The sequence below is a fragment of the Microcaecilia unicolor genome, chromosome 2 (genome assembly GCF_901765095.1).
Source record: "Microcaecilia unicolor chromosome 2, aMicUni1.1, whole genome shotgun sequence".
In the NCBI taxonomy this organism is placed as follows: Eukaryota; Metazoa; Chordata; class Amphibia; order Gymnophiona; family Siphonopidae; genus Microcaecilia; species Microcaecilia unicolor.
Window position 1 is genome coordinate 425,339,438 of NC_044032.1, and position 22,152 is coordinate 425,361,589.

The following is a 22,152-nucleotide window of genomic DNA, read 5'->3' on the forward strand; positions in this document are numbered from 1 at the left end:
GTGGCCGTAGCTAGAAGGTTGCTAGGCTGTATAGGGAGAGGCGTGACCAGCAGAAGAAAAGAGGTGTTGATGCCCCTGTACAAGTCGTTGGTGAGGCCCCACCTGGAGTATTGTGTTCAGTTTTGGAGGCCGTATCTTGCTAAGGATGTAAAAAGAATTGAAGCGGTGCAAAGAAAAGCTACGAGGATGGTATGGTATTTACGTTACAAGACGTATGAGGAGAGACTTGCTGACCTGGACATGTATACCCTGGAGGAAAGGAGAAACAGGGATGATATGATACAGACGTTCAAATATTTGAAAGTATTAATCCGCAAACAAACCTTTTCCGGAGATGGGAAGGCGGTAGAACGAGAGGGCATGAAATGAGATTGAAGGGGGGCAGACTTAAGAAAAATGTCAGGAAGTATTTTTTCACGGAGAGGGTGGTGGATGCTTGGAATGCCCTCCCGCGGGAGGTGGTGGAGAGGAAAACGGTAATGGAATTCAAACATGCGTGGGATAAACATAAAGGAATCCTGTTCAGAAGGAAGGGATCCTCAGGAGCTTAGCCTTGAATGGGTGGCAGAGACGGTTGGGAGGCGGGGCTAGTGCTGGGCAGACTTATACAGTCTGTGCCAGGGCTGGTGGTTGGGAGGCGGGGATAGTGCTGGGTAGACTTATATGGTCTGTGCCAGAGCCGGTGGTCGGAGGCGGGGCGGACTTATACGGTCTGTGCCCTGAAAAACACAGGTACAAATCAAGGTAAGGTATACACAAAAAACTAGCACATATGAGTTTATCTTGTTGGGCAGACTGGATGGACCGTGCAGGTCTTTTTCTGCCGTAATCTACTATGTTACTATATTCAGTCACCACAACATTCAATCAATAGTCCGACCGCCTGTGTTTTGCCCATGCAAGGGCTGCATGAGGGGCTTAAAAGGAATGTTAATAAATCAATGAAAAAACATGTTAGTATAAACCATAAAAACTCAATTGAACCAATATGAAAAATGAAAAAAATTCACATACTCAAAACATAAAAAGTGTGAAGACATATCAAATACCACATAACAAACATGGTTTATATAACTGAATGTTAAAAACTCATTCTAAACAGTGATGGAGGTGAAATAAAGATATGCCTACCCAACTGGTGTATTCAGGTAATCTCACCTACTTGGTGAAAGACAGAAGATAAAAGTTAAGGATATAAGGCATAGTTGTCATTGAAACACCTAGCCATCTGCCAGGAGTTACCCTGCAGTCACTTAGAGGGTGTATCCCCAGAACAGCTCAGGTCCATCCGCACCTGCTGCTTTTGCTCTACACTAGCATCCTCCTCCCACTGACTGGGTCACAACTGCCTCTGGGTGGGTCTCCTGCTCTCCAATTATCTCCAGTGATTTATAGGTTACTGAAGCCACACTCCCAGTGGTCCCACAGTTCCCAGAAAGCAATCACAGACCCAACACACAAACCACCAGGATTCTTTATCAGTCCAGACAGGCAGAGGCAATAAACAATTACCTTAAAAATTAAAGAATGAACAAAAAAATGTGCAATCAGCAAACAATAACAGGTAACTGAAATATGGATTATTATAAAACTAAACAAACATTTACATACTTCCTAGAAAGTACTCAGGGAGATCAGGACATATATCTGTTCACAGAGCTTCAGCAAAAGGTCTTTCTCTCCTTCTCCCAGGCTGAAACTGAAGCAACAGCCAGCATCTGCTGGGTAATTTCAAACTCCAGGCCAATCAGAGCCCAGAGCAGTCATGTTTCAAATAAAAACTGTTCAAATCACTACAGGAACTTCCTATTATCTGTGTGCCAAATAAAAGAAAGAAGTCAATCCTCTGTAACAGCTTTAAGCATAAACATGCACCATCTGCTGGCCAAACAGGAGAAATACACTTTAGATGTATTTAAGACAGGAAAATATCCAATACATTTTACAAGCTTAAAAAATACTGTTTCTTCACAATAGTCAAAGAGTGAAAAAGGACTACATTAAAAGAAAAAAAAAAAAAGAGCACATTGTAAAACTGTTCTATGTTAAACAAAACCAAAAACTTCTCAGTTACCAGCTCTCTCTATGGTAACAGTTTGCAATGGCTGCTTGTTGCAGTTAATCTGCTCACACTGACTTTCTGCAGCTCTTGTCTACACACTCAAGGAAAGAAAGCCAGGAGTGTTTAAGGCGAGAACAGGATAAAGGATGCACATTATCCCCATCAACTTCTAAGCAGCTTGTAGATACAAGGAAAAAAAAACACAATTTGAAGTATCTGTATACAAATGCTAGAAGTCTAAAAAATAAGATGGGAGAGTTGAGTATATAGCAATAAAGGATGAAGTAGATATAATAGGCATCTCAGAGACCTGGTGGAAGGAGGACAAATCAATGAGACACTGTGTTAACAGGGGTACAAATTATATCGTAATTATAGAGTGGATCAAATTGGAGGGAGGAGTTGTGCTATATTCTAAAGATGGAATTGAGTCAAACAAAATAAACATTCTACATGAAACAGATAGGCACATTGAATCATTATGGATAGAAATTCCATGTGTGAATGAAAGAGTATTCTGGTAGGGCTGTACTACCGTCCGCCAGGACAGAAAGATGAAGATATGTTTACAGAAATTAGCAAAGCTGGCAAGCTGGGCAACAGTGTAATAATGGGTGATTTCATTTACTCCAGTATTGACTGGAGGGCAGACCTATACAGTCTGTACCAGAGCCGGTGATGGGAGGCGGGACTGGTGGTTGGGAGGCGGAAAATACTGCTGGGCAGACTTATATGGTCTGTGCCCTGAAAAGGACAGGTACAAATTCAAAGTAAGGTATACACATACGAGTTTGTCTTGGGCAGACTGGATGGACCATGCAGGTCTTCTTCTGCCGTCGTCATCTACTCTGTTACCAGAAAATTGATCCTGAACAGGTGACTAAGCAGTTCAGAAAAGTAAACATAGAATTCTGGACAATACTGATGAAGGGATAAACAAGGATGGGGGTGGGAGAAAAGAGAATGCGAGGATGGAGGGAAAGGGCAAAGGGGAGAAGAAAGAGGTGAATTATGGAGAATTAAATAGGCTAGGAGGCAGAATATCAAAGGAACTAGAGATCAGAAGAGACTTGAGAAGCACTTTAAATGACAGTGGGGGCATGAGGACTCTTATGGAAGAGAATTCCAAAACTTAGGGTCTAGATAACTGAAAGCAGTGTCCTGGGAGAGTGAAAGATGAAGAGCTGAAGATGAGACACAAAGAAGATGATCAGTGATTGTGGGACGGGTGAAAGGGGATGAGTAACTTGAGCCTGCAATTGAGTGGGAAAATATGGGATATAAATGTACCAAATAAATATAAATAGGCAGAAGCGGAGGAACATCAGCATTTGAAGTCCATCATGAGTAGCTTGAAGTGGATACAAGTGGAGACAGGAAGCCAATGTTCAAGGCAGAGAAAAGGGGTGACATGGTCAAAGCGATGTGCATGATGAATGAGTTTGACAGTTGTGGACTGAATTAACTGAAGATGCTTGATGACGATGAAAGGGAGGCTGCCAGTTGCAATAGTCTAAACGAGAAATAACCATAGTGAGAACCAGAGTGCGGATGGATTTAGAAGAGAGGAACAGACGGACCAAGCAGATGTGGTGGAGTGCGAAGGAAGAGCGAATGATAGAGTCCACCTGGGCTTTAAAAGTTAATTTAGAATCAAAGATGACACCCAGGATTCTGATAGAATCCCTAAAGCACAGCCATTGAGAGATAATGACAAGAGCTGGTGGTAAAGGGGAGAAAGGATGATAGCTTCACACTTGGATGAGTTAAGGAAGAAACCGTTTTCCCTGTGTCAGGTGGATAGGGCAGAAAGACAGGAATTCAGAGAAATGCGAGGTGCAAGAAGGTCAGAGACACGAGCAAAAAGGTAAACATCCCTGTTCTTGGATGAGAGTGAGAAGGGGTGCCGGAAAAATAAACAGCATGAGGGAGAGAATGAAACCCTGAGGGACTCCAGACTGCAGAGGAAGAGAGGTGGAATGGGTAATGTGGTATGTGAGTTGAAAGGAGTAGCCTGTGAGATAGCTAGAAAACCAAGAGAGAACCGAGCCAGAAATACCAACAGAGTGGAGATGGTGAAAGAGTAGAGTGGTCAACTAAATCAAATGCAGAGGAAATATCAAGGGAGACAATATTAATAGAAAAACAATGATCCAATGCGACACGGATAATATCATAAAGAGCCAAATCGACAAATTAAATAGTAGTAAATCTCTTGGACTGGATGGCATACATCCAAGGGTACTGAAAGAACTGAAATGCGAAATTGCTGATCTGCTGTTAGTAATCTGTAACTGTCATTAAAATTGTCCGTAGTATCTTAAGATTGGAGGGGAAATTACAGACCAGTAAGCCTGGCATCAGTGCCAGGGAAAAAACGGGAAACTTTTATAAAGAATAAAATTATGGAACACATAGACAAATGTGGTTTAATGGGACAGAGTCAGCATGGATTCAGCTAAGGGAAGTCTTGCCTCACCAATTTGCTTCATTTCTTTGAAGGTTTGAATAAAACATGTTGATAAAGGTGAGCCAGGTGATGTAGTGCATCTAGATTTTCAGAAAGCATTTGACAAAATTCCTCATGAGAGATTCCTGAGAAAATTAAAAAGTCATGGGATAGGAGGCAATATTCTGTTGTGGATTAGGAATTGGTTATTGGACAGAAAACAGAGGGTACAGTTAAATGGCCATTTCTTTCAATGGAGGAGGACAAATAGTGGAGTGCCGCAGGGATCTGTACTGGGACTGGTGCTATTTAAACACACTTCTAAATGATCTGGAAACTGTAATGACAAGTGAAATGATTAAATTTGTAGATGACACAAAACTATTCAAAGTTGTTAAAACACATGCAGACTGTGAAAAATTGTAGGAAGACTTTAGGAAATTGGAAGACTGAGCATCCAAATGGCAGATGAAATTTAATGTAGACAAATGCAAAGTGATGCACATTGGGAAGAATAATCCAAATCATAGTTGCCTGATGATAGCTAGGGTCCATCTTGGGGGGGTCAGCACCCAAGAAAAAGATCTAGATGTCATTGTAGACAATACGCTGAAATCTTCTGCCCAGTACGTGGCAGCGGCCAAAAAAGCAAATAGGATGCTAGGAATTAGGAAAGGGATGGTAAATAACGCCAAAAATACTATAATGCCTCTGTACTGCTCCATGATGCAACCTCACCTTGAGTATTGCATTCAGTTCTGGTCACTGTATCTCAAAAAAGATATAGCAGAATTAGAAAAGGTTTAAAGAAGAGCGACCAAAATGATAAAGGGGATGGAACTCCTCTATATAAGGAATGACTAAAGAGGTTAGGGATCTTCAGCTTGCAAAGGGGACGGCTGAGGGGAGATATGATTGAGGTCTACAAAATCCTGAGTGGTGTAGAATGAGTAGAAGTGAATCAAATTTTTTTTACTCTTTCTAAAAGTGCAAACACAAGGGGACACTGAATGAAGTTACATGGAAGTACTTTTAAAACAAACAGGAGGAAATATTTTTTTCACTCAAAGAATAGTTAAGCTCTGGAACTCGTTGCCGGAGGATATAGTAACAGCAGTTAGTGTATCTGGGTTTAAAAAAAGGTTTGGACAAGTTCCTGGAGAAAAAGTCCATAGTCTGCTATTAAGACAGACATGGTGAAACAACAGCTTGCCCTGGAATTGGTAGCATGGAATTTTGCTACTGTTTGGGTTTCTGCCAGGTACTTGTGACCTGGATTGGCCAGTGTTGGAAACAGGATACTGGGCTAGATGGACCATTGGTCTGACCCAGCATGACTAATCTTAGGTTCTTATGACTACCTGAATACACCACTTGGGTAGGTTTTTTTTTTCTTTATTTCACCTCCATCACTGATGCAGCCCTTGTGTGGACAAAACATGGCCATGTCTGCAAGCTGTTCATGTAGAGCTGCTTTTAACAAGTAGGTACACCACTTGAGTTCTTGTAAGCCCTAGACGCAGCCCTTGCGTGGGCAAAATATGGCTGTGTCGAGCTATTAGATATTGATTGAATAATGTGGTGAATAAATATTTTTATGGGTTTTCTTTGTGTGATCTGCTCTTTGGTTGGATCATATCAGTTCATAAAGGGCCTCAGTAACATCCAGCTACCTCTTAAGGAACCAATACTGACCTGGGACCTGAACAGTGTTCTGATGCAGATACTTGAATCCCCTTTTGAGAACATGGGCCAGGCTACATTTAAATATATCATGTGGATAACACTGTTTCTAATTTCCATCACCTCAGAAAGGAGGGTTAGTGAATTGAAGATCCTAGTATGTTATCCACCATACACATAGTTCATGCGTAATAAAATAGTTCAAACAAACAAAGAAGTAATGTGGTCAACAGGACACTTCCAAACAAACCAGGAAGGCATTAAAGTTGCATACAGGAGTTTGTACATAGATGAAATGCCCAAATGTGACAAAAATGCTCCATAAACTAAAAGTAATATAGCTGCGTACTGCCGTAGTTGCAGTGAAAACCGTTAATACCACCACAACTACAGCAGTACACAGCTTTGACTGAAACTTAGGCTTACAGTCTTTTTTAAAGACAATATTACTTTTAGTTTATGGAGCATTTTTGTCATGTTTGGGCATTTCATCCATATTCAGACTCCTGAGACAGGCACTTGAACTTAAACACAGTGCCATGTAGAGTCAACATATTTGTATAACTATTTTATGGAATAAACTGAATACAACTTAACAGCTTCCTGGTGTGTTTGGAAGTGTCCTGTTGACCACATTCTTTGTTTGACTTGTTGCGTAGTGATCTTCGTTACTACATCTTTGTGGTTAATAAAATAGTTCTACCCACCCATTCCAAGCTTCTTCCCAAGGTAGTATCAGACTTTCGTTTAAATTAATCCACTGTCCTCTCCACATACTTTCCTAAGCCTCATTCCAATAAACTATCCACTGTTCAGGAAAACTTTAAAAATGTTTCTTTAAGAAATTTTTGATTATGTAGTTGCTATATGACATCAAACATGACATCAAAGAAATCTCCAACGAAATCAATCAAAGCCTACACATCATGAACACATGGGCAGACACATACCGTCTGAAATTAAATGCAGAAAAAACTCAATGCCTGGTACTCACCTCCCAACACAACACCAACGAATTCAACGCGATAAACACACCAAACCTAAACCTTCCAATCTCAGAAACGCTAAAAATCCTTGGAGTCACTATCGACCGCCACATAACACTGGAAACCCACGCAAACAACACAACTAAGAAGATGTTCTACTGCATGTGGAAACTGAAAAGGATAAGACCACTCTTCCCAAGATTCGTCTTTCGTAACCTAGTGCAATCCCTCGTCCTCAGCCATCTGGATTACTGCAACTCATTATACGCAGGCGGCAAAGAGCAAACACTGAGGAAACTTCAAACAGCCCAGAACACAGCAGCCAGACTCATCTTCGGAAAACCAAAATATGAAAGGGCAACACCACTACGAGAGAAACTACACTGGCTTCCACTGAAGGAACGCATCACCTTCAAGGTATGCACACTAGTCCACAAGATCATCTACGGCGAAGCCCCAGCCTACATGTCCGAGTTGATTGACCTACCACCCAGAAATGCTAGGAGATCTTCCCGAACATACCTCAACCTCCATTTCCCTACTTTCAAGGGCGTGAAATACAAGACGCTACACGCGTCAACCTTTTCTCACACGAGCACGCAGCTTTGGAACTCACTGCCATGCAACTTAAGAGCGATCCACGAACAAGCATCCTTCCGCAGATTACTGAAGACCCACTTGTTTGAGACAATCTACGGAAAAAACCAAAACACATAGAGTCTACACTCACTTACATCAATGCATCACACATCCACTCAAGATCTCTCATTCCCCCCAATTCCACATTACTCATACATATACTTACAGGAATAGGTAAACCATGTGCCTATATGTCTTAACACTGCCCTTAAACTTCCTATTATCTCCTCCCAAAGTCTCCCTGTTGATGTCCCATTGTGATATTCCTAATGATAATCTGATTATCTCGCATAACTTGTACAATGTAACCCATAACCAATTTGTATCAACTGTATTCTCTTTATTCATATCTTATTGTAAGCCACACTGAGCCCGCAAAGAGGTGGGAAAATGTGGGATACAAATGCAAACAATAAATAAATAAATATTTTCTAGGAAAACTTTCAAAAACTTATCACTCAAGAAATTCTTGATTGTGTAACTGTTATAACATTTTAAATTTATTAAGATTTTATGGTCATTCACGAGAGATTGGATGGTTTTCTTTATAAGATGTGATCCACATGGAACTTGTAAGGCAATTGCGGAATATAAGAACATTTTAATGTAATGTAATGTAATGATGTTCTTCATACACTGGATTGCCGATGGGCCTTATATTACCTCAAATAAACAGTGCCATACTGTCAGAATTTACAGCTCTTTGTAGCATTCAATACAATCTGGGACTGTCAGAGTACCTTATCTAGGTGGATCTTGGACAGTGGGTATTACTAAATCTTGGAAAAAGTACCACGCAATACCTAGCAAATACCATTAAACTGCCACTAGAGGTCAGGGCTGCCATTTTGAGTTAGAAGCAGTGAAGGGCATCACTCCTGCCCCAATGACCCTTAGAACACCAGGAATTTGAAAAAGGCTCTGGGGGGTAGGGAGAATTATTCTGTTGTTGTGAGGGGTCTGGGAGGCGAGACCTTTGCATGCTACCATCTGCTACCTAGAAGCTATGTGGGTGCTGGCTGATATTCATCGCTGGCTCCTGCATAGCTACAAGACCAAAAGTTAGGACAGCCTTTTATGTGGTCCTATTTGATCACTTAGCTATGTAGGCACTGGTACTGAATTGTTGCTGGCATCCACATAACTCCTGGCTCCCGACCCTGCCCCTATAATGCCTCTTCTCCTGACTGGACTTGATATGGCCGGTTAGTATCCATATTCAGCAGTAGTGCCTGGTTAAGTGCTACTGTGCAAGATTTAAGCGGGCAGGAGCCTCTCCTGCCTGCTTATATTGCTTTTGAATATAGGTCCCAGCAATTTTATAACTGGTCACCCGCATTTGTGTGCCACTTGAGCGCACAACACTATTCCCTCTAAGCAGAGTGGAAGTCCTCCACATACAGTTCTGCCAGTGGAGAGTGCTGTTTCACAATCACACTTTCAATACTGAGGGAAAAACTCTTAAGGATTACAGGGAACTGGCCTGTCCCTAGCAATTGAAAAATACAATATTGAAGCACTGCCCCCCACCCCCACCCACGCACTAGCAGCAATGCTGTTGGACTCCTGAGCAACAAGAGGGAACAGTGGCAAAAAAAATGTACAGAATACCAGTTCTTTCGCTGGTAAGTGTACACTTATGTGTATAAGTGGCAACAAAACCAAAAAGCACTATTCTGTAAGGGCGTGTCTACGTGGTATGGTGCGCAACTGCAAGAGAGATTTATTCCAGTGGGGCATATGTGTGTTTCTTCCACTGAGATGCATTAACTTACAGCATACAGTAAACTACGCATGCCCTTGCTGCATTTATGTATCTGTAGTTACATCAGGTCTATGGCTGGTATAACTGCATGTGTGTAAATGTAAGGCGTACTGATGACAGATTATGCTAGTATTCTTTAACAGAATATGAATGCCCAGATCAGGTTTTAAAAATTGTCCTGCAGAAGATGGCGTTTTGAGCAGTAGTGTGGATGCGACGCCTTGTATGCTGCCGAGTAATCTGCCGTGTGGGCTCCGTTTACTGTCTGAGAGATGGGGAAGCGGAAGGGGAAAACTGCGGCACCTACCTCCCTGGTCCCGCATTCGACGCCATCCACCCACCAGACAACTCTCGACAGCTTTGGCATCGCCTCCCAGGTTCAACGGACTTCCGTTTCGACTAGCATAGAGGGAGTCTCATTGAGTCCTCCCTCACTTATAGCACCCCAGCAGCCCGGTGTCGTATTTTCCCCACAGGGGCCACGGAGAATGGAGGAGTACCCAGCCATAGCCGTGGAAGGAGGACCCAGGGGAACTTCAACCCCAGGAAGTGAAACAGCGGAGCAGGGGCTGAGTCAACCCTGTTCTTCTACTCCTGGGAATTTGGCGCCGGGGAACTCTGGAGGAATTACAAGACCTGCTGTAGTCACGCTGGAGACCCTATGGGACGCTATACAGGGTGTGAGTAATGTCTTGTTACAAATGAATACCTCAATGAAAAATGAAATTTCAGAATTAAAACAAACTCATCAGGATTTGTCTGTTAAATTTCAAGAGCAAACTGAAAAAAATGCCAAGTTCGATGGGGAACTGGAAAAATTACAAAGTATTACCTCAGAATTAATAAGAGAAAGAGAGTTACAAGAAAGGAAAATTGAACATTTGGAAAATAATGCTCGTAGGAATAATTTGAGGTTGTTAAATTTTCCAAAGTGCCCATTGATACCCGCAGGTGAAATGCTTAAGAAATACTGGAGATCCCAATGGAGGGCTTCCCGCCCATCACGAGGGCCCAGTATTTATCAGGAATAAAGGGATCTAAAGGGCCAAATCAAGATAATCCTAATTTTAAACCTAACAGAATTTCTTGAAAACTCTCTTGAGATAGTAACTGAAAGAACAACGTTAATTGTAACATTTGCTCTGGAACCAGACAAAAACAATATATTTCGACTTTATTTTCGTCACCTTAATGACTCTTTCCTTGGGGGTAAGATCCAGATTTTTCCGGACATCGCAAGAAATACACAAAAAATGAGAAAAGAATTTCTTTTATATAAATCTAGGGTTTTGAATTTAGGTGGTCTTTTTGTGTTGAAGTTCCCTTGCAGATGCTGTATATCTTTAGAATCAGTTAACTATGTATTTTATACCCCAAGAAAATTGTTGGAATTTATTGATTCAGATTTTGATATTGGTGACTAAAGTAAAACCATATTTCAATAATATATTTACTGGATGTAAAATATGTTATTCATATATTCTTTTTTATTTTTTTTCTGTATTTCCACATTTATGTTTTAAATATGTAAAATGTTAAAAAAAATTAATAAATATGTAAAATGAAAAAAAATTGTCCTGCACATGCAAAAATCTGTATAGTGGTGAAAAACTACAGACAGTTGGTAACCTAACTTCTGAAGTCCAGAGCACATTTGACAGGGTCTCTATGAACATTTGGACCCTGGGCAAATGCCTATGCCCTAATGTGGCTCAATATATACAAACACCTGCAATGCATTTGGTCAGTCACTACCTCTTCTCTTCCAGTGTGTCATGATTCTGTGGGACTGGCCACTTCTGCAACATGAATAAGATTTTGTGACCCTCACTGTGGCACCACAGGAAGTGGGAGGCCATGGAGATGACCGTAGATAAATGCTAATTTTGATGGGATTCCCAGCACTCTCAGGTCTGCTGCAAAACTACAAATGAAGAATTGGCAGCCCTATATCTAATGCAGAGAACAAGAGGAGACGGATATTGTTTCAGTTCAAAAGTCCAAGCAGAAACTGATATCTTCTCTTATATTTACATTTCTTAAGTGCCACCTGATTGAAGCTGGCAAGACACACAGTAAGGCTGATAAACTGGCACGACTAAGTATGCAAAAAGTGTAAGCCCAGGGGCCAAACAGGCACCGTCTTTGGCCAGGTCCAGAACCCTTTGGTAAGCGAAGTAGGACTTCTGGGAACCATTGTTTGGGCACAAGGAAATAGGTGCCACAGTATAGGCACTGCCCTTTGGACGCCTATACACATTGGCGCTGAACTTCTGGGCACCCAAACAGGAGTTAAGTCCCCCCCCCCCCCCCCCCCCCCCCCACACACATACTCACTAGGCTCTGAACCAGGGGCTGTTCAGGCCATCAGAGGCACAGTGCTACAGGCTGGACGGTCCTCAGAGCATAAAGGAGGACATAGCTGAAGGAGGTGCCTGCGAGAGAAGATGGAACAGGCAGTGTCTTCCCTCACAGGTAATGCCTGCAGCATCTATGATCTACTTTGTAACAGCCTCCTTTCTCTCACAGGCACCTCCTGGGGCAGCCATGCCCACTGTGCCCATGCCAGAGTGGACAGCCCTCGGCTCAGATAGCAGTGAGTGTGGGGAGGGGGGGGGCTTTTAAAATCTGCCAGTATGGGTGCCTAAAAGTCTGGCGCCAATAAGGCGGTGCCCAAAAAATATGGTTGCAAAAAAAACATTAGTACTCAAACACCTGCGCCCAAGTCACACTCTCTCACAAGCAGATGATCAAAATCCTCCGCGCTATTCCAAACAGTGCTCTAAAATGGCGCTGGAACAGCGCGGGGCTTTACCGCACCGATGATCAGAGATAATTGCATGCAAATTTAAGCACACAATTATCTCTGATCATGAGGTAGAAGTGCGGGAGAAATCCTCCTACACTTGTTTGACAGGTCTGGGCTGTCAAAAGCCCAAACCTGTCAAACACAGGGTCTGGAGGTCCATGGAACCACCAGGCCCCAACTACCCTTGCCCCAAGCAACGGGGGCTGAAGGTCCGGCAGACTTCCGGTCCCCCCAATGACCCCCACCCCAGGTGGGCGACCAACCAACCCCTCCCCAGCGACAGGGGGGCTGGAGGTCCGCTGGACCTCCGGTCCCCCCGACGCTTCCCTCCCCCCAGGTTCAGGGAGGGCTGGAGATACGGTGGGTGGCCAGCCCCCCTAGTCCCCCAGCAACGGGTCCCTGGTGGTCCAGTCCCCCCTACCTTGTGTGTTGGAGGAGGGAGGGTAGCCTACCTTACTCCCTCCTCTTCCAGCGACGTCGCAAAATGGCGGCGCCCAGCGTATACTGGGATGTGCTGGGCGGAGCTATACACCATATAAGGGAGTTGCTCCCTTATATGGTGTATAGCCCCGCCCAGCGCATCCCAGGATACACTGGGCAGGGCTGGGCGCTGCCATTTTGCGGCGTCGTGGGAAGAGGAGGGAGGGAGGCAGGCTACCCTCCCTCCTCCAGCACACAAGGTAGGGGGGACTGGACCACCAGGGACCCATTGCTGGGGGACTAGGGGGCTGGAGACCCACCGTATCTCCAGCCCTCCCTGAACCTGGGGGTGGGGGTGGGGAGTGTCGTGGGGAACCGGAGGTCCAGCGGATCTCCAGCCCCCGTTGCTGGGGAGGGGTTGGTTGGTCGCCCACATGGGGGGGGGGTCGTTGGGGGGGACCGGAAGTCTGCTGGACCTCCAGCCCCTGTTGCTCAGGGCAGGGGGGGACTGGACCACCAGAGACCCCTTGCTGGGGGACTAGGTGGGGCTGGAGACCCAACGGATCTCCAGCCCTCCCTGAACCTGGGGGGGGGGGGATCGTCGGGGGGACCGGAGGTCCGCCGGATCTCCAGCCCCCTGTCGCTGGCAGGTTTGTTGTTGTTGGGGGGGGGGGGGGGAATGGGGGCCTGCCAGCAAGCAAATGCATGCTGGACAGGACTCACCATTCCTCCCCAATGATCTGCAAACCCTAACGCCAGTTTGGAGCTGGCATTGGGTTTGCCACAGCCAGCAACCCAATCTTTGGCGCGCTGGCCGCTGATCACTGGGGATGAATATGTTTAGCCCTGTTTAGCATGTATTTGCATGCTAGTTGCATTCAGAGCCCTCGAGCGCATTGTTTCACGCGCTCAAGGGCTCTGATCTGGGACGTTAGCAAACACCGGCGCTAGTATGGCACTAACAGCCTCTAGCGCCGGCGTTTGCTTCTGATCACCCCGTCAGTAAGAGCAGAGCTGCCAAGCAATCTGTCAAGTCTTGGATTCTCACCCACGGTTCCAGGTTTCAGAGTTGTAATGGATATTTCTGCTCCAATTAAACCAAACAGCAGGGGCTGGAAAATATCCCATCCAACTGCAACAATGTCTTCCACACCACTCTGAAAAAGAGAAGGATGAATATCCAGAAGATTATATACATTTACCACTGTCAGACAGAAAGTATGGAGGAGGCTAAAGATTCCCACAGCCACTCTGATTAAATTGCTGATTGTAAACTGCTTTGACACCAAGGTATTTTTGCAGTATATAAAAATAATAAATCCAATCCAAGCCATATGCTCAGAGAAAGAGACACCATATGGTTAATTTTATAGCTGCTGCATATATACTGTATGAAGGCCAAGTGGGCACCTATTTCAGAAATGCATATAGGTGCCCATATGTATTTATTAAATACTAGGGCAAAAGGGGCAGAAATTGCACTTAGATTAAATTCACAGACATTTATGCCTGCTTGAGAGCAGGTGTAAATGTTCACACGTAAAGTACACATGTACAAGCAAATTTTATAAACACAAACATGTAAATCAAGACTTGAGTCCATATTCTGCCAAATTGCTACTCCAGAACATGCTCACTTGCGGGTCACACACAAAAAAAGCACGCACCTTCTTGGCACAGGACTTACTTTTATACATGTAATGCCTAGGGCAATTTTATAAAAGATGCCTTTTAGGCATAAAAAATATTTATTAAATGACCCCCTAAATGTATGAACAAATACACAATATATAATGCACACTATGTGCACACACTTTAAATCCATGTTTCTCAAAGGTTTATCTAATATGTCTTAAACATTCACATTAGCCCAGATGATGATGAAAACAAAATAGCAGACTTCTACTCCCCTCCTCTCCCTCATTCACTTCCTCCTCCTCCCACTTATTCAAAGCATGAAAGTTTCAGTGTGGCAGTATGCAGTTTTGGGTGAGTGCACGTTTCCAGTCTAATATGAAGCCCACGCAGGAGGAGGGGGCTGAACTTGTAAACCCGCATCGATTCCCAGATCCCATGCTGACTGCCACTACTGGACTACAATGAAGGTCCAGAGGGAGGGAGCAGCCCTATTTCTCTGACCCCATCCACAATTGTGATCCCATTTGGGGTCCTGATTCACAGTGAGAATCACTGCTCTCAATACAGCTGGGCTGCTCAGGGCTATCTTTAGGCCAGTACAAATGAACTAGGCTCCACAGCTGGAAGAACCCTGTAGCTGTCACACATGCACAGGCCTAAAAGACAAAAGAAAATGGCAATACAGAACACTACGGTCAGGCTGATTTTTGGATTCAGTATATTTAGTGGATTCAGTATATTTAGTGGTATTTATTTATTTGTTACAATTATATCCCACGTTTTCCCACCTATTTGTAGGCTCAACGTGGCTTACATAGTACCGGAGAGGCGTTACAGACTCCGGTGTAAACAAATACAAAGTGATGTTGTGGTAAGATAAAGTTAATGTGGCACAGCCACACTAAGGCAAAAAGGTGGGAAAATGTGGGATACAACTGTAACAAATAAATAAATAAATAAGGAATCGTACAGCGGAAGAGTTGAGTTATGTCCATTACATTCTTTAGTTTTGTTGTGTTGCAAAGATCAGGCATTTATGTGGATTGGTAGGGTATGCCTTTTTTTTTTTTTTTTTTTTTTATTTGTACGAAGTCTTTATTGATAGACAATACAGCAATCCAGTAAAGTATGACAAGATAGGCCTTATATCCTAATACATAAAACTGAATACAGATCAGAAAGAACATAATGAAAAATACATCATTCAGTTAACATCGCATTGCTATCTCCATAGGCCCTCTCCCGGCTACTGGAAGAACTAAGAAACCTGAACAGCGAAACCATCACAAACTTCAAATTTTATAACACTTTTGTCAAAAGATAACAAGACCCAAGCCCCTACCCCCCTTATTCCCCCCTCCCTCCCAATCCGGACTTGCATCGCTAATTCCCACATCTTCATCATGTGTGAGTATAGCGGAGATAAGCATCCCACGTTGAGCGCCACTTAGGCATTAGATTTCGTCTCTCAGCCATGAGCCGCTCCATCTCACAAACATACCCCATCTTTCGGAGCCATCTATCCAGCGGTGGGACCACTGGTAGGGTATGCCTTTTTAAACAGGTTAGTTTTTAGTATTTTCTGGAAGTTTAGGTGGTTGTTCATAGTTTTCAAGGCTTTTGGTAATGCATTCCACAGTTGTGTGCTTATGTAGGAAAAACTGGACGCGTAAGTTGATTTGTATTCGAGTCCTCTCAGCTTGGGTAGTGCAGATTTAGGTACGTTCGTGTTGATTCGGATGTGTTTCTAGTTGGTAGGTCGATCAAGTCTGTCAGGTATCCCGGAGCTTCACCATAGATAATTTTGTGAACCAGAGTGCAGATTTTGAAAGCAATGCGTTCTTTGAGTGGGAGCCAGTGTAGTTTTTCGCAAAGGGGTTTTGCACTTTCAAATCGCGTTTTTCCGAAGATAAGCCTAGCTGCCGTGTTTTGAGCGGTCTGAAGTTTAAGGTTTGTTCTTTGCATCCCGCATAAGTAAAACTTATCTTAGTAATCTACATTAGCTTTTATTTAAGGAACCTATTTTATTTTGTTTTAATTACCCCTCTCTAGACCTCCGGGGGACCCGTCCCCACGGAGATGAAGAGTGGGTTTCAACAATTTAAAACATGTTTGATTTTTCAAATTTTGAATGGACGTACTTCAGAATTGCTGTTTCAGTGTCTTTCCCTAAGTTTTCCTCTCGCTTATATAATTAATTGATAATTTGCCCTCATTTTTTCTGAAATATTTGTTTTACCAAAATGGCTAATACCATATTTTCAGTTTTTGGAAACTTGCTTCCTTTAAATATTAGAATAGAATGTAACTATTGTTTCTGAAGAGAATTAAAACTTTCCTTTTTCACTAGTTAGAAAGATCTTCTTTGTATTATGTATTAGGAAGGATGATTATTATTTTAAGTTGGAACTGTGTTATGGATTATTATTTCTTCGATATTTTGCTTTGAATTGCTTGTTGTACCCTGCACCAAACCTTGTTAGGAAATTTAGCGGGTAACAAGAATAATATTTTGATTGACAGGAAGAGCAAGAACAGCGTCGGCTCCAGAATGGGGTCAACAATGGGAAAAGAAAAGTAAGATGCAGCTCTCATGTAGGACCAACAGGCAGGAATAAGATCCAAGGGCATCGCATACCACCTCTCTTCCCCCCCCCCCCCCAACATTCCAGGCCAGCAACATCTCAGCAGATGCTAGAACTACTACTACTTCTATAGCGCTACCGGACGTCCGCAGCGCTTCACCAAGAGAAAATGCTTCTGAACTGCTGTTGCTTTTCTACCTCCCACAGCTGACTGGCTCATTTTGCTCCTGAGAACCAAACAGCTGTGGGGAGCTGGACAAAGCAGCAGAACAATATTTCCTACTACTCTTGGGACCACTGCAAGGCTGCTGAGGAGAAAACAGGGAAGGAGAAAAGGGGGATGAGAGCAAAAAGGGGGGGGGGGGGGTTGAAGAATGACAGCAAAGAGAGAAGGTGACAGCAAGATAGGGGAGGTGACAAGAAGGCAGTGGAATGTGTGATAAGGGTGAGAGGCAGTGTTCCCTCTAAGGTGACTGAGTGCTCATACAAATCGGGAGTGTTGCTCATTTAAGATCAATGTTCACTCAATTCAGAGGGAAGTGGGAACAAAACATTTTACCTAGGGTTACCATATTTGCAGAGACCAAAAAAAAAAAAAAAAAAAAGAGGACAGAATAAATAAAAATGGTTGCTACCTTTGCTAAAAAATATATATTTAATTGTAGTTAATGAACACACATCAAACAGTGACTTACTTACATTACAGAAGTAGACATTCTACTTGTCAAGAACTTCTGGATTTCAGTTTGACTGATTCTGAGCCTAAGCGTACATAAGAGCGCATATCTCTTTGGCTGGCTTCTGAGATACGTGTGAAAGTCTTTGCATGACATATGCATAAAATCATGTTGTACAAACAAAATTAATTTGACAGATTCAACCAGCAGGGGATCAGCAATGCATTTTTCTCTCTGACTAATAAGCAGATTGACTAATAAGCCAAAGATAGTTTCTCTCATTATGTGGGTAGGTGTGTTGGTCATAGGCACATAAAAGAAAAAGAGGACATTTCCCTAAAAATGTCTTCCTCCACGCAGGTCTCACTTACAGGATCCTGTAGCCAGCAGCGATTCACAGTAAGAGATTGTCTCCATGGCCTTCCTCCTGCCAGGTCCCGCCCTCTACTGCAACTTCCTGTTTAGTGTCAAAACAGGAAGTTGCACTACAGAGGGCGGGACACAGCAGAAGGAAAGCCATGGAGACAGCCTCTGACTGTGAATCGCTGCCGGCTGCAGGAACCCAAGGAGGTTGGTTAAAAACAGGAAACTGGCTGCCGCATCCATGTTGTTGTTCTTTATTGCTGGTAGCATTTTTATTTAATCTCACTTTTATTTTATTTTTATAAAGATGCCGGTTTGTGCAGCATATGCACGTACACAGAGGAAGTATAATAGAGTAACTTTTAATAGGTAGAGTAGTAATTTGTTATAAATCATAATCAGTGTGTCACTTGGAGTGGCTGGTTATAGGGACACGAATTAGGTTGAAACCTGGGAGCATGTTAAATCTTTTTTTCCTATGCCTACATCAAAATAGGAAGATGGCTTGTGGGAACTTGCTCCTTTTGTTTTGTGCAATGCAGTGATATATTGTAAAAATGCACTTACTATTGTTTATTACTACTATTTACTACTGGTTGATATACAGCAGAAGTTAACCAAGTTGACTTCATGCTTTCTAATATATAATTTTTTAACAGCATTTTCTCAGTTATTACCCAAACATGAACACAATTATAATATAAGTTTTGGATGTTACTGAATTCTATTATTCTGTATCACTGTATTTTCAGTTTTGGAACAATATACATCACCACAAGGACAAAATAGAAGAAAAACAGTGAACTGCATTGGGGGCTTATAGCCCATTTAGTTATTTTTAAACAAATGAGAGATCTGCATGAAAGAAAATATTTTTATTATTTTGACTTATGAAAACCACTTGCCCCTGAAACATGCTCAAAACAGAATAATCCATTTGTGCAAAAGCGATGAGGTGAAGATGTGATTCCATGTGCCCCAATGAAAAAAAAAAACAAGTTTAATTTTACTTCTAATCTTTATAACATCAGGCTTCCCAAGGCAGATTACAACAGTAAAACAGGCTATCCTCACTTAAATTTGGCATGAAGCTGTTTTAGTGATATTTAGTTTTTATTTCATGATATTTATATCACATGGAGGAGTAGCCTAGTGGTTAGTACAGTGGACTTTGATCCTGGGGAACTGAGTTCGATTCCCACTGCAGCTCCTTGTGACTCTGGGCAAGTCACTTAACCCGCCATTGCTCCTGGTACAAAAAAAATAAGTACCTGAATATATGTAAACCGCTTTGAATGTAGTTGCAAAAACCTCAGAAAGGCAGTATATCAAGTCCCATTTCCCCTTCCCCTACATATGGGAAGCTTTCAAATAAATTAAAAAGCAGTTGAATAAGTAAAAATCTTTTGTCCTCCACCTTTTAAGGCACGGCCTATCCAACTGGAACAACTTTTGACTTTTTACAGACGGACCACTCAGATAGCTTCCCCCCCCCCCCCCCCATTTTTGGCTGTTGGGCTATTTTCAGCGCTCATTCAAAAATCTTTTTGCACGCAGCAGGTTGCTCCTTAGATGGAACACTGGTGAGAGGCATACTTGGTGCAGTCATGAAATTTAGGTCCCTACATTTAATTACCATACTAGGTCCTGCTCCAATCTAAAGATGGCTTTGGGACAGGAAATAACATTGCAGTCCTTTGTGCACTAGTAAATACATTTAAGAATGCTCTGAGTCATGTCTTGTTTGAAGGGTAAGTGCTATCAAAAGCTAGCATGATAATAAATATCTAATCATATGGCCATTGTTTAGATCTGTGTTTTCCAACCCTGCAAGTTCCTTGCCCCCCCCCCCCCCCCCCCCCCCCCGTGCGAAAGAAAAACCAAGGGGAACCATAAAATTATCATAAAACCTGAGGAACTGGACAGTACTTTTTAATAAGGTGCTTGACAGAAAATGCCAAGGTAGAATAAGGTAAAACACACACCGGTGCTGTACTAGTATATTCCCGTCTTAGCAGCAACAAATGGCAACGCGAAGCATTTAAAGCTGTCTTATAAGCTGTGGTAACATGAATGAAAGCAGGCTCAGGGTCTGGATAAAACAGTAGGGGGCCCTGTTCAGTTGACAGTAAACTGTTGAGTGAGAAAGTAAACATAAAACTAGTCCTTAGATGTAAGGATGTTCTCCTAAGGCCTGCTTCTGCAGCACACTGCTTGGCTCTGCTCTGGTTCCCCAGAGTTACCAGTACAATCCTTGGTACTTAACATAGGCCGGCCGGCCTGCCTGTATCTGGCTGGGTCAAAGATAAAAGTCTGCAAGGTTCCAAATTGAACTTGGCCTAACTACTATTGCGGTTGCTATTCACACATATGTAGTGGACGCATAGGCAGTCAGGTGTCACTACTTCCCTCTGGACCTCTTCAACCTGGCTGTGCCCTCTAGCTTTTATACTTCCTGGATCACACCCTCCTGCCTTCACCCCTTCTATGTCACTTCCCTCCTGTGTGGAACTATGAGTTTTAAGGTGGTTCTGACCAGTGGCGTAGCCACAGGTGGGCTTGGGTGGGCCAGGGCCCACCCATTTATAGCTCAGGCCCACCCAACAGTAGCACATGTTCAGTGGTAACTGGTGGGAATCCCAAGTTCTGCCAGCTGAAGATTTCCCCCTGATGGTAACGAAAATACTACTCTCCACAACACCAGCACCTGCGCATACTCAGTTTTTAGTGCATGCCTGCTGCCAAGGTGGAAAGAAGTGTTTTCCCACCAGCTGAGATAATTTTTTTTTTGGGGGGGGGGGGGGGGGGAGGGAAAGAACACTTGGTGCCCACCCAATTCTTGCCTAGGCCCACCCAAAATCTGTTGTCTGGCTACGCCCCTGGTTCTGACACTGAAGGAGTGTCATTAAAGGGAAATGATAGCGTCCTATAGACTCCCTTTACTTCCCCCTCAGCTTAACCATGCCTGGTTGAATGCCTGCTATGTCAGGGTCCTCCTCCCAAGACAAAAAAAAAAAACAACTGTACTAGTATATTCCCGTCTTAGCAGCAACAAATGGGTATGCGAAGCATTTAAAGCTCTCTTGTAAGCTGTGGTAACGTGAATGAAAGCGGGTAAGTGTGGGGATGTCTGGAGAGAGGGAGGGGGCAGCTGTAAAAAAGGGATGCTGTGAATAGGAGGGGGCTGCAAAAAATAAATTTTGTGTGCAGAATTTTGCAGAATTTGCAAACTTTGTGCGCGGCATTTTAATTTTTTTGGCACAGAATTCCAGCAGGAGTACAATATTCTTCTAACTGTAAGCAATGAGCCAGGAAGTTTATTTTAGCTCTAGCAACCTGAGGGATGGAAGCTTTGCCTTAAGGAAATTTTTTTTAGCAATACTTCAAGTAAATTTGCCTCTACACACAATGAGATTTTTGAATACAGGGATGGTGGGTTTACAGTGATGCTTCTGGGTAGCCATGCATGCTTGTAGAAAAAGGAAGTACAATGGTACCTTCTCATCTGCCCATCCCATGCCTGCCAGGAAGGCCAAGACCAACGTACAGAGTCCCCCAGATCCTGGGAAGCCAAAGGACAGACTGCCAAAAACAGCAAACACAGACAAGCCCAGGATTAGGTATGCTCGTTTCCATTTAATGTTCGCCTGAAAAGTCCAAAAGAAGAAATGTAAAGATTAGATTTTTTTTCCTATGTATGTTTGCAATGAAAGCAAGATAGAGGCATACTTGTAGATCTCTATTTTACCATCTGAAGAAAGTTACCTTCACAGAGAATCTTTTACAAAGGGTCTTCCTGTTAGGAAGTAAGAAATACTGTGATAGTGTTCAGTTATCTGTCAATCAAGTCACAGTAACTGATTAAAGAGGAAAGTTTAAAAGGGTCCTATTATTACACTGTCTACAGTGAGAGTCATCAAAACATAGGCACATAAGAAGCCACACTTTCAATTCTTCTCTGTCTAGAAGAGGTGCTGTGAGGACTTCCAGAGCAGGACAAATCTTCATTGGTAAGTTGTTTGCTGGGAAATGGCTTTTAAACTTGGGAAAGATAGACAGAGTTAAATAGGTTATCT

The 22,152-nt window shown here is 43.0% G+C and overlaps 1 protein-coding gene across 1 annotated transcript in view; it reads right to left on the reverse strand.

Moving 5' to 3' along the window:
• The window catches only part of SLC9B2 (solute carrier family 9 member B2), a 90,771-nt gene that overhangs the window by 18,150 nt on the left and 50,469 nt on the right, over window positions 1-22,152 (reverse strand). Inside the window, exons 9-10 of the mRNA XM_030190759.1 lie at window positions 21,574-21,723; window positions 13,862-13,970 (exon numbers count right to left, since the gene is read on the reverse strand). Of these exons, the coding sequence (XP_030046619.1) occupies window positions 13,862-13,970; window positions 21,574-21,723 (259 nt within the window). The remainder of the gene's footprint in view (window positions 1-13,861; window positions 13,971-21,573; window positions 21,724-22,152) is intronic.